General features: G+C 41.5%; 2 protein-coding genes across 5 annotated transcripts; one reads left to right on the top strand and one right to left on the bottom strand.

Annotated features, from left to right (window-relative positions):
• The first annotated feature begins 246 nt into the window (after positions 1-246).
• Vps39 (vacuolar protein sorting 39) lies at positions 247-3,729 on the top strand. 4 transcript variants are annotated; one of them, XR_015271040.1, is made up of 7 exons: positions 247-460; positions 515-987; positions 1,044-1,299; positions 1,355-1,602; positions 1,661-2,584; positions 2,640-2,965; positions 3,272-3,729. XR_015271040.1 is itself a non-coding variant. In XM_020957620.2 (6 exons), exons 1-6 carry the CDS (start codon positions 391-393, stop codon positions 3,572-3,574), a joined length of 2,655 nt encoding a protein of 884 aa, XP_020813279.2. In that variant the 5' UTR covers positions 247-390; the 3' UTR covers positions 3,575-3,729. The 4 variants fall into 4 exon arrangements, 2 of the variants coding, with proteins under 2 accessions (XP_020813279.2, XP_086686281.1); XR_015271041.1 differs by having other exon boundaries at positions 3,248-3,729; XM_020957620.2 differs by having other exon boundaries at positions 1,661-2,965.
• Positions 3,730-3,764: 35 nt separating this feature from the next.
• LOC110188058 (uncharacterized) lies at positions 3,765-8,998 on the bottom strand. The gene is made up of 3 exons (XM_020957607.2): positions 8,716-8,998; positions 4,905-5,829; positions 3,765-4,350 (listed from the first exon to the last, which is right to left on the bottom strand). The coding sequence occupies exons 2-3, from the start codon at positions 5,767-5,769 to the stop codon at positions 3,833-3,835; spliced, it is 1,383 nt and encodes a 460-aa protein (XP_020813266.2). The 5' UTR covers positions 5,770-5,829; positions 8,716-8,998; the 3' UTR covers positions 3,765-3,832.
• Positions 8,999-12,622: the final 3,624 nt, after the last annotated feature.

The raw sequence follows: 12,622 nt of genomic DNA, 5'->3' as shown, positions 1-12,622 counted from the left end.
CGATTACCTTGAGCTATCGATGTTTTGCCTAACTATCGATGTTCTCAGCTAAAAGGGAATGTTTTAAGTTAAAATACATTTTTAATTTCGGCACTTGTACGCTAGAAAAAAGAAATAGTTGCCGTTTACACAGTATTTAGATTTTGTTTGTATACAGAGAATTTTCTATAATTGAGTGACCAAATATATATTCATCTGATTCTTACTGCCCGCGTCATTTAATTTTTTCTATTTCCCCACGGTAAATTTTAGTGTGAACTTTTTTTCCCCATATCTAGTAAGCCACCTCAAAACGATATGGCAACACTAACAGAAGAAAATGTTTTTGGGCTCGCAAACCGTGGTTCTATCTGAATATTCGATTTTAGGGCACCTTTAGCCCACTTCAAGATGCACCAGGCCTATAATGTACACTCAATCCTAAAGCAGGGCGTCCAGATAGAGTCCATTGCGGCTTATGGTAAGTGGGTCGAGGAATTTAAACGGCTGAATAATCGTGCGGACTACGTTCCAGGTAACCATGTCATCCTGGGCACCCGAAGCGGCCAGCTTATCATGTACTCGGTGGACGAAGTGGCTGGCGTGGACATGCGCATGTTTAACAAGAACTTTAGCCGGAAGCCGATCACCCAGATGGAGGTAACTGTCGAGGAGAACCTGCTCTTTGTGCTTACCGATAGCCTGGTGCAGGTTTGCGACATCAGTCGCATCGAGAGCAACTTCGCCTTCATGCACAGCGCCAAGGATACAAAGGGTTGTACCCTCTTTGCCATGGACGTGGACTCGCAAAAGTCTACCACGGGCGAGGTTGCCACTTTTATCCGTGTGTGCTGCGCCATCAAGCGACGTCTGGTGTTCTTCTTTTGGAAAAAAGACAAGCTGGACTCGCTGGAGCTGAGCATTGAGCTGAGCGATGTGCCGCGCTCCTTGTGCTGGGCTGGACATGCCGTCTGCGTGGGCTACAAAGACGAATATGTGGTGTACGATGTAAGCGAGCAACCTTAAAAATCGTAATTAGGTGTTTTCTATTTTCTGTTGTGCAGATATCCTGCAAGACACCAAAGAAGCACGATCTCTTCCTAACTTCGTCGAGCATCAGCAGAGATCCGTGTATCTGTCTGATACGGAACAATATGCTTGGCATTTCCAAAGACAGCTACCTGGTGATCGTCGATCCCAGCCAGTACAAAGATAACAAGGATGGGAGCGCTAGTTCTTTTGAAAACGTGAGACCAGGGGGCATGGAAAACAAGAATTTGCTCACTCCATTACTCTGGTCAAGTCCCTTGCTAGATTTGGGTAGAAATTTAAAATTTCTAATAGGATTTTTTATTAATTTTCTAATCATTTACAGTCTGGGATGATCCCTATGCAGTAGGTCGTGTCAACAACGCCATCGAGGTTCGCAGTCTCGTTGGCAAGGACACACTGGTTCAAAGCATTCCCGAACTGCAGAAGACACGCTTCCTGGTGCACGCCGACAAGGGGACGATCTTTGCCGCCGCCACCTCAGAGCTGTGGTGTCTCCGCCTAGTTGAAATACCGACACAGCGTCAACAGCTGCTGCAGCAAAAGAAATTTCAACTGGCCATTGAGCTGACAGTGAGTCAAAGTCGAGGAAATCGCGAAAAAAGCTAACAATCGCTCATTGCCTTTTTAGCAAATTTCAAATGAACCTGCTGAGGACAGGGCTCAGACCATTCGTCAGATCCACATGCTTTATGCCAAAGAGCTCTTCACCAACAAGGAGTTCTCGTCGGCCATGACAGAGTTCGAGAAGGCTGCCATTGATCCGTATGATGTTATTCGACTGTTTCCCAATTTGGTGCCCGAGCCAAAGCCTGGCACAGAAAACATAGCCGTTCCATCAAGTGCTCCGCCACTGGAGGATGGCGATTTGGAGAATGCTTACTTGGCGCTAATCGAGTTCCTGGCTTTGGCCCGTCAGCGGGAAGTGGTAAAGCTGCGCGACGCCAAGAGCAGTTCAAAGTCTTTGCTGGAGATAATCGATACCACGTTGCTCAAGTGTTACCTGCAAACGAACGATTCGCTGGTGGCGCCACTCCTTCGCCTCAACCAGTGCCATTTGGAGGAATCAGAGAAAACACTGAAGAAGCACAACAAAATTTCTGAGCTGATCATTTTGTATCAAATGAAAGGCAAGCACAGGGAAGCCCTAAAGCTGCTCCGAGAGCAGGCAGCCATTAAAGGATCGGTGCTGCAAGGAAGAAAGAGAACGATCCGATATCTGCAGGAGCTTGGCGCCGATCACCTGCCACTGATTTTTGAGTTTGCCGACTGGGTGCTGCAGGAGCATCCTGAGGAGGGTCTATGTATTTTCACCGAAGAACTTCTAGATGATGAAGAGGAGGAGGGGTCCCTCCCGCCGGCCAAGGTCCTAGACTTTCTAATCAGCAAGCACAAGTCACTAGTCATTCCCTACCTGGAACACCTAATTAACGAGCGGCGCAACTCGACAACTCTTTTGCATAACGTGCTTCTCAAGCAGTACCGCGAACAGGTACAACGCCTTCTGGGACAGCAGGGCCCTTCTAGTGAGGAGGGCGAGACATCTACCCTGAAGGCAATGCGCGCCAAGCTTTACAAAATGCTAGAGGAATCTAACTTTTATTCACCAGATCGCATGCTAGAGGAATTCCCCACCAATATGCTGCTGGAGGAGCGTGCCCTTATCCTCGGTCGACTGAAGAAGCATGATAAGGTGCTAGCCATCTATATTCAAGTGCTAGGCGATGTGGCCAAGGCGACGGAATATGCAGAAGCCAACTACAATGACGATGAGAACATATTCCACACGCTCATCAAGTGTATTCTTATTCCCCCCGCACAGCCGCTCTACGAGGGAGTAACCTTGCATCCGGACTTTGTTCAGGTTAATCGAAAGGTGGCCCTGGACTTGCTCAATGCATACGCCACCAAAATAGATCCCTTCGAGATATTTGAGGTAACACCTAACTCTCCCTATTTTTATACCCTTGCAAGGTGTAAAATTTTTTAGCCAGAAGCTTGAAACGCAGTGAAGGAGGCAACATCATCATCATCATCAACAGCCTAGTCGTTCTATCCATGTCCGACTGTCCGTTTCTACGCAAACCAGTCTCTCAGTTTTTAAGCTTTTTGAATGAATTTATGTTGTATTAATTCCAAGTGATTTAAGTTCTATCTGCAATGGTATATATACTTCGGCTTGCCGAAGCTAGCTTTCTTTCTTGTTTTTTACTCGTAGTTGTATGCTCGCTTTTCGTTGCAGCACCTTCCCGATGACATGCCCATGCCGCAATTAGAAAAGTATCTTGATAAGTCGATACGCAAAAAACTGGCCGACAAGCACCAGATGCAGATGACTTGCGGCCTCCTAGAGGCAGAGGTCAATCGGTTAGAGGTCGCGCTACAGGCGCAGCGTAACATAAGCTTCGAAATAAACGAGTTCAGTGTGTGCCCCGAGTGTAAAAAGCGATTTCCCAGTCAATCAGCATTCGTGCGCTACCCAAATGGTCAAATTGTGCATCTATCCTGCCACGATCGCATTGCAAGGGCGGCGGCTCAGCAATGATCTGGAGTATACTTTTCCTGATAGGTAATTGAAATAAAAAGTGCAGAAGCCGATGTAACAGTGTACAATGTATATATACAGTAAATAATTGTTTTAATGACATGTATACAAATTGATTCGATATAAATAAAATCTTGCTTTATAATTTGACAAAACAGTTCGCCGAACAGTTGATAAAAAGGAAAAGATAAACCATATTTTACATATTTATTTTGACGATATTTACAGAAAATGTTGGCTTTGCACTGGAATTTTATCTTAAGCTTCTTCGCTGCCATCCATAAGACTGTCACCATCTAGGGAATCATTGCAAATGGATAGATCCGACTCGGATTGAGCCCGACTCATCGATGGCATTGCACCGGACAACGAAAGCGATTGCTTACTGTCCTCGTTATCCTCCTCCTCTGGCAAGCTCCTTGGCGAAGCTGCAATGCCGGCTGTAAGATCCGTGGAAGCAGAGTGTCCCACTGGATTCGCTGTACAACCGGACACCTGATTGCCCAATATCGCGGAACCGGGTAGCTGTGTTTGTCGAATCAACGCCAGCCGCTGCTGGGTGAGCTCCAGGTGGTGCTTGCGCCACTTGATCCTCCGGTTCTGGAACCATACCTTCACCTGTGCCTCCGTCAGCTTCAGCGTGTGCGCCAGATAGAGCCGCTCGGGCCCGACCATATACTGTTGCCGTTCGAACTCAGCTTCCAGGCACTCTAGTTGCTCGGGTGTGAAAATAGTGCGGACGCGCTTGTTCTTCAGTGCGCTTTTCTTATGGGACTCTGAAATGTTATGGATTATCAGTGAAGGTATTGAGGTCTTATAGTCTGGTAAAGATATGATCCTTTTTTTCAACATCTAAGATTTTTAAATTTAAATGATTTCTGAATTGCAGAAATATGGAAATTTGTAATGATTTCTGAATTGCAGAAATTTTCTCCAATGGTCCTATAGAAACCAGTAAAAAATAATATAACAAAAATAAATTTATGAAAATATCCATGAGCCATGGACTGCGTGTAGGTCGTTTAGGTGTATGTATAAAGCGCTTAAACAAAGCCTTTAAAAGCCATTTTTCAGAGTCTTTTCGTGAATAACTATTTACAAAGTTAAAATTTAGTTTTACCGCTACACGAAATAAACTGTAAGTCTCTATACTAAAGTTTCCTTATTTTATGAATCTCAATTCTCATATTAATATGTTTTCAAAGTGTACAATTAGGATCTTACGACTTCAGCGTTTTTTCTTGACTCGTTGTGCTACACTGAATGTCTAATTAGCTAAATTCTGTCCGTCTATTAATTTAGTTTGTGAAAAGTAGATCTTCTATCTTACCTGACTTTAGCTTCTCCCGCTGAAAGCTAAGAGAGGCCTGCTGCTGGGCATGGTGTTGTTGGTGGAGCTGCTGCAGGCTCTGCAACGCGGAAGGAGCTGCTCCTACAGCGGCGGCTACGGCTGCGAATCCCGCCTGTTGCGGATGCGTGTGCGAATGTTGTCCGCCTTGCAAGTAGCGGCCACTGCCGGCGCTGCTATCACAATTAAAGTTGTTTATACTCTGGCCGTTGTTAGTGTTGTGGTTGCTGCTGCTATTGTTGCCACTGTTGTTGTTGTTGTTGTTGTTGTTGTCGTGTAGTGACAGATTGATGGCGTTGTTGTAGTCCTTGCGTTGGTTCTGCAGACCCAAAATGGCGGCAATGGTGAAGGACTTGCCTACGTCGAGGGAGGAATGCGCCGCTGCCGCCTCGATGAGCTGCGCGTGCGACGTCGCAGTGGCGGCCGCCGCCAACTGCTCCCGGTGGTTGATGTTAATGCTGTTAGTGTGGCTATTGTTGCTATTGCTGGTGTTGCTGTTGCTGCTGTGACTACTGCTGTTGCTCCCAGTCGTCGTCGGTGGGTGGAGATGGTTGTCCTGCTGCTGGTGTTGCTGCTGATGATGATGATGCTGCTGCAGATGATGCTGTTGTAAATTATGATGCTGCTGATGGTGCTCCATTTGGTATGAACTCTGACCCGCTGAGACTGCGGCGGCCGCCGCTGCAGCGGCTGCCAGCGCTGCTGTGGGCAGCGCATGATGCGGTTGACCATGTGCAGGGATTCCCCCCACACCCACGCCCATCCCCCCGCCGCTGGCTTGCGTGTTATGCAATGCCAAGAAGTGTGACAAAGGATTTGCGTGATATTTGGAAGGATTCTGCAGCATGCTTAGGTATTTGACGCTGTCTCCAAGTCTGTCTTTGTCACCTCCTCTGTTCGTGTATTTCTGCAAATGGGAGAAATGCTTGGGTAATAATTGTTGCTTCGGCACTATTCCGTTGCTGCTGCCAGCCAGGTGTCAACGACACTGTGATTAAATCCACACAATTAAGTGAAATGTGATCCCTAGCCTGTGCAGGTTGCTCTTCCATGAACCTCTCGGTCAACAGAGTGGTCTGAGATGGGACAATGGATCACCGCAGGTTAAGGCCTGCCCCCAACCCATTATGCTTTCGCTAAGGCACTTAAAAGAAAACTGATCAGAAAGTTAAATTTAATCAACCAAATTGACTTTAGTTAAGTTAGTTAACTCTGAAGTTAAAGATTTTTAGTCGTATAAAAAACTCGTAATAAGGGACACGTGAATTTTGGCTTGTCTTATAATTATAGTTTTTTTTTAGTAATTAGTAAAGCCATTTATTTGGAGCAAATACATATAAATATCGATCGAGAAGGCATATGAGAGATTAAAAAAAATATATATTAAAATTAAAGCTCTTTAGATGTAAGTAGTAGATAGACCTACAGTATTACAATACACAACATAATAAATAAACCCCTCAATTTGAGTACAATTCTCCTATACTAATATTATAATAGTTACCAAAAATACTTATTTATTCAGTTATTAGCAACAGCTGACATAAAATGTTTTAGATATTCAAACTAATTGTCTGAACAAAACAAAATCGATATGGATTATGCTACGAATGAAGCAGTTAGCATTTTCTGAACATACAAGTATTTAAATTAGTTAAAATATCCTGTTATATACTTTCTTTGTTTCAGTGTACCCATCCATTTGCTTAATTGTACGCTCCACCCGTTTCGCTCTTAGCTCCTAGTTGCACGTTACCCCCGTCTCTGTCTGCGGCAATGCGATAGCCTAATTGAGACTTTGTCACAGTTTGCTGCTTCATTATTGTGCCGTTGCAGTGGCAGTCGCAATTGCAGTTGTTGTTGCCCCCCAGGTGCGTGAAATCCGGACCATCGACTCCCTGCTCGTCCCATTGTTTGTGCTGCTCACTAAACATGTGACTGTCTCAAGCTGCATTTAAGCAGAATTAACTAAATACATAGCTGAAGTCGCCATCGTGTTCGAGCGAAATGAGCTTCATTAGGGGAATGCGAATTGGGGTAATAGATGCATTTTGCTTAGACTCCTACGGCTTGGAATTTCCAAAAACAATCCAATGCGAAAGGCGACAAATATTTCCTGATTGCCACAATGCTTCACAGGTTTTTGCAACGATTTAAATTTAGCTATTTGGATATTAGTGGACACCAATATTATGATAGTCTTTATTTCTATATCCCTGCAGGCAATTAGAATTTCAGTCTGAAGTCTGCAACGCAGTAAAGGAGTTATTACCGATACTGAAAAGTATATTCCTGATCGGCATCACCAGCCGAATCGATCTAATTATAAACCTATGTCATTCTGTCCGCTTCTACGAAATGTAGCCTCTCAGTTTTAGAGCTATCTGTCTATAACATTGCAGGTAAATTTAATTTTATTCTCATTAGTTTATTAGTCGAAACCACCACATCATTGTTGCCATAGAAACGATTGGGAATTTTTAAACATATTTTCATATCCTTGTGATATGGAAATCGTTTCTTTTTATTTAACGATTATATTTATTTTAAGAGATTTGAACGCTCATGTAACTGTCATGGGCACGATCAGAAAAATAATAAATTTATTATAATTATGCAATTTTACACAAATTTCCATGTATTCCAAAATATGAAAATATGACATATACATATGTTATGTGAAATAAATTTGACATATACATATGTTATGTGAAATAAATTTCGATTTTCCGCCTACACCAGCGGGGCAAATAAGAATAAGTTAGAGGTTTTTACATATAATCCTTCTATATTTGTCCAATTATGCTTTTTCTCTTGACCGAAATGGATTGATTTTCAATGATCCAATTACAAACTGCAAACTGCAACTGATGTCCCATACCCTTGCAGGGTATTATAATTTCAGTCAGAAGTTTGGAACGCAGTGAGGGAGGCACCTCCGACTATATAAAGTATATATATTCTTGATCAGGATCAACAGCCGAGTCGATCTAGCTATGTCCGTCTGTCCGTTTCATCGCAAACTAGTGTCTCCGTTTTGAAGTTATCTGAATGAAACTTTGCAGTTAGTCTTCTATATACTCTCACTGGTATATATGTCAGAACAGGCCGGACCAAACGACTACATCATATAGCTGCATTAGGAATGATCGGAAAATTTTTAGAAACAAAATGAAAAACTGTGAATGTAAAACTGTAAATATGTTTTTTGACAAAAAATGAATACATAATTTATATTTTATATATATTAATTATATTTGATCGATTCTTAGTGATCGAATTGCAATCTGCAAAGAAAACTTTGTCGTGCCGAAGGTATGTATCTTTTTTTCTTGTTTTTATTTTTCATAATATAATTACACATAATTCTATTAAGTACATTTGATGCTTTTTTTATGGGTAGTATTATGAATAAGCATCAATTTCATTATTTAACTGTGAATCTGAATAAAATAAAACGAAAATAAAGAAATTTTGTCAGATTTTTTTGGGAATGACGAGATGCCTCAATTACAACTAACGCCTTTTAAGCCAAAATCTTATGGTTTAAAACTCCACACTACTTAAAATAACGTACGAGTTAAGTACATATGATCACCTCAATTTTTTCACTCACAATTTCACAACTACATATTTCACTCAACTTATGTATGTACATTTTAGAAGTTCAAGGAAATAGTTTTATATTCACTTTGTCTTTTTAAATCCCACTTGAACTGGCCGACGGTTCCTTGGACTAGACCCTAAAACATATGTTTCGGACAATTTCCTTTCTATTTTCGGTGGTACAAACCTCTTCTAGCAGCGCAATTGTATGGTCATCAAATACAGTTCCAGATGTGTTTCTTTTTTAAAGGTAATCCAAAAATATGTTTTTTTTCACTTTTCATCAGGTTTTTAACTAGCACTTCCGGTCGAAATGGTGAACCGTAAATTCAGCACTTCCGACGGCTCGGCAAAAAAGCATTGCCTACAGTTCGGCTGTAGTGGAAATCGCAGTGGAAATCGGAGCGGAGGGAAAAATGTCGCTGCCGGCGACGCATGCAAACGCGAACGTGTTGCAAACTCAACTGAACTCAAAAGTTCGTGGCCGTAAAATTTTTACAATATTGGCAGCAGCCGCCGCCGGCTGCGGCGTCAGCGTTGGCAGCGCTGCATTTGGCTGAGAGTGAATGCGTGCTAACGTTTGTGTTTGCTTTGATTTTTCCCGCCGCTCATCCTTTTCCGATTTCCGGTCTCAACATGAGAGCAGCAGCCAGAGGGCAAGGGCAGACTCACAGGACACAATTTCATCGTCCACCGAGACCTCATAGTCATCATCATCGGCATTCGGGAACCACCACCAGGCAGTTACATAAAATAAAACCAGCCACCGGGGCAAGTAACCAAACAAACCACCACCCATTTCACCCACCTATCACAGCAGCCTTTCTCCCCAGTCCAACTCACACCCACATCAAGTGTATGAAAAGTTATTGAAATTATGAAATAAATGGATAATTGCCTGGCTTCCGCCCCTTGCCGCATGGCTTCGAAAAAAGTGGGCGGTGCCAAATAATATAGCGCTGCCCGCTGAATTAATAAATATTTGTGATTAAGTGGAAAGTGTCCTTTTCGGGCAGACATTATTAATGAAGCAATAAGTTTCAATGGCGATTCATCGGAGGGCACACAATATGCATGAGAATGTCCCAAAAAATTCATTTAACTGGTGAAATAATTTAGAAGTTGCATCGGTAATTGAATGATTGTAACTTTATTTTTGGCATTTTTTAACATTTGCAAGGTATTATAATTTCAGTCAAAAGTTTGCAACGCAGTGAAGCTGTCATCTCCGACCATTTAAAGTATATATATTCTTGATCAGGATCAACAGCCGAGTCGATCTAGCCATGTCAGCCATGTACGCAAACTAGTCCCTCAGTATTAAAGCTATCTCATTGAAATTTTGCAGTTAGTCTTTTATATACTCTTACTCGTATATAAGTTGGAACCGGCAAGACATATCATATAGCCGCCATAGGAGCGATTGGAAAAATTTAACTTTTCCAGTTTGCAACAGATTTTCATAAAATTTAATATAAAGCCATTATATATTAATATATAATTTTGGCGTGCCGAAGTTCGTTTTATTTCTTGTTTAAATTGCATTAACACCAACTGCGGTATCTGACTTGACTGAGTTGAGCCAAGTTTTTGATCACGGTTAACATTCATATATCAATGACTATAGTCAATATGATTGATCAAGATAATAAACTCTTTGCAGTGCAAGCTATCGCTTGCGGTATTGCAAAACTAGCCCAGTTCAACCCCAATTAGCTAACCCGTTGGTCGCACTACTAACCCAGTCTTCAATTTAGCGTTTGATAGACTACACGGAATACCAAAGATCATTACGGAGCAAAGGGAGTTAAGGATAGCAGGAACAGAAAAGAAACGGGTCCCAATTAGCGACCGTCAAAGTAAATCAATGCAATAGAACGTAAGCCTTCAAAAAGAGAGAAGCCCGAAAAAGGACTGCTGAAAGGCGAATGTGCACTGAGAAAATGTACAATTTTTTTTTCACTTTTTGCATATTAACAAGAAGAAACTCTCTGCTTTCCAGCTTCTAAATATTCTTCTAAAATCGCGTCATTCATTTTTGAACTGCTTAACAAAACTCCTCCTTGGCTAATATTTTATTTATTTATATTTTACTTTTATAAATTGTTATATGTTTTAAAAATGTATTTTTTTATCCCCTTCTATCGCTCTGAAAACCTTATCTTTACACGTCTTGCATTATAACTTGACGTTTTTTAAAAAAAACTAAATTATTTTCAAATTTGACATAAATAAAATCACATGATCTTACTTTTCAAATTATTGAGCTTCTAACAAGTTTAACTTATTAATATTATGATTCTCCTAAAACGATTTCGTTATTCTATGACGTAACCCCATAGTTAAGTTACTCCTGTAACAGATCTACTACTATTTTACTAAACTAAAGTATATAAAAATGTAATTTAATCTGATAATAAACATTCTTAGATTTTATATATTTTCGTATTGTTCAAATTCGAACTAAGATTAACCACTCATGGTTAGTCTTGAATTTCATGCAGAAAACTCTAGGAGCCGGGTTATATAAGAGTATTTCTTCTGTGTTGTTTTTCACATGTTGTATTTAGAGTTAAAAAAAAGTATTATTTATATATGTACATATTTCTCGTACATACATATGTACCTAACGATTATAATGTAATATTAGTATTAAAGTAACATGAAAATAGTGTATTTTCTCAATTTTCCCCTCGCAGAACCCCTTTTCGCTAACAAAAATCACACGAGAGACAAATTCAAAAATCAAAGACAGCAATTTACAGCCGAACGAGAGAAGGAACAGTGGCCTCGTGGGGGTCAGGTTTAGGGGAAAGGATAGGATCCTTTCGGGGTGCTTCGGCGTCACGTTTGTCGTTTCAATCATCATTAGTGCTAATGTACCCACAGGAATTGGCCAGCCACTTGCCGCTGACGTACACGTCGACGTCGCTGCTGACGCCAACGCAGGCGCTTGGCAATGGCGGCCGCAGCAGAACGAGAGACGGCAAGACAGAGCGAGTGAGTAAGAGAGATGGGGCCGGAAAAGAAAGCCAGCAAAAATCTGCTGCCAGCGAATACATGCTTTTTACATATGTATGCATGTATGTATGTATATACATATTTTATTTTTCATTTATTTACCACAATTTTAATATTTTTTTGCATAACGAGTTGAGTTGCAAATAATAAAAACAAAACACCGTAGCACCCACAACTCAACACACGCACATACATACGTACATACATTGTGATGTACTGTGCGCATTGCACATGCGCGTGCTCCTGGGAAATGGGGTGAGAGCCTAGAGAGTTGAAAGCCCCCTCTGCGGGCGACGCCATTGTTGCTGTGCTTGGCCTTTTGATAAACTTCGACGTTGTTGTTGCTTTGCGGATGAGAGATAAAATGAGAGGCGAGGCTCTCCCTTCGGCGTAATGATGATGATGTCCCTTCTTGGCCGGTGGGGCGCCGTGGGGACAGCCGCAGAGGATGCAAGAGCGTTGCCATAACCATAACATTTATTTATTTTTATTAAATAAAAAACCACCCTTCCACAAAAATTTTAATGTTGTCTAATAAATAAAACACAAACAAGCGGCGGAAAAACTTTTTTCATTATGAATTATTACGGCGAAAGTGGAAGGACGCAGGGAAGGAGCGGGAATAGAAGAAGAGGGGATACTCGGCAAGCTGCCAAATGAAATTACCGTTGTTCCGGACTCAGGGCTGTATTGCGGGTTTCATTACTGTGCATCTGCGAGTAGTGTCAAATATGTAAAAATATTTTTTTTTATTAGGATTAGGGTAATCGTCAAATTCTATCCGTTCTGTCGAGGCGTATTACCGCCACACCGAACTTTACCCTATTGACTCTCTTGAGTCAAGAATATCAGTAAAAATAATATATGTTCATACAAACATACATTGGATGACGATGAAACTGATTGGTTCGTATCAGACACTAGATATCAGAGGCAAAGTTCTAAAGCTATTAAGTTTGGTGACAACGTTAATGTAGGTTATCCGCAAATCCTGTTTGATTTAGTAAGATATACAACTGTAACTATTAAAGCCTCACGTGGCAATCTTAATCGATGTAGCCATGTCCATAAAC

The sequence above is a fragment of the Drosophila serrata genome, unplaced genomic scaffold (genome assembly GCF_035046125.1).
Source record: "Drosophila serrata isolate PLE 108 unplaced genomic scaffold, ASM3504612v1 contig_228, whole genome shotgun sequence".
NCBI classification, from domain to species: domain Eukaryota; kingdom Metazoa; phylum Arthropoda; class Insecta; order Diptera; family Drosophilidae; genus Drosophila; species Drosophila serrata.
This window is presented reverse-complemented; position numbering and strand designations above follow the sequence as displayed.

Excerpts from the sequence above, each read along its gene's own strand:
- Vps39 (XM_086830155.1), top strand. The coding sequence starts at position 391 with ATGCACCAGGCCTATAATGTACACTCAATCCTAAAGCAGGGCGTCCAG. Across the intron at positions 1,300-1,354 it reads AAGTCCCTTGCTAGATTTGG|TCTGGGATGATCCCTATGCA; the intron begins GTAGAAATTTAA and ends AATCATTTACAG. Across the intron at positions 2,966-3,247 it reads ATCCCTTCGAGATATTTGAG|TTGTATGCTCGCTTTTCGTT; the intron begins GTAACACCTAAC and ends TTTTACTCGTAG.
- LOC110188058 (XM_020957607.2), bottom strand. The coding sequence starts at position 5,769 with ATGCTGCAGAATCCTTCCAAATATCACGCAAATCCTTTGTCACACTTC. Across the intron at positions 4,351-4,904 it reads GCGGGAGAAGCTAAAGTCAG|AGTCCCATAAGAAAAGCGCA; the intron begins GTAAGATAGAAG and ends ATAACATTTCAG.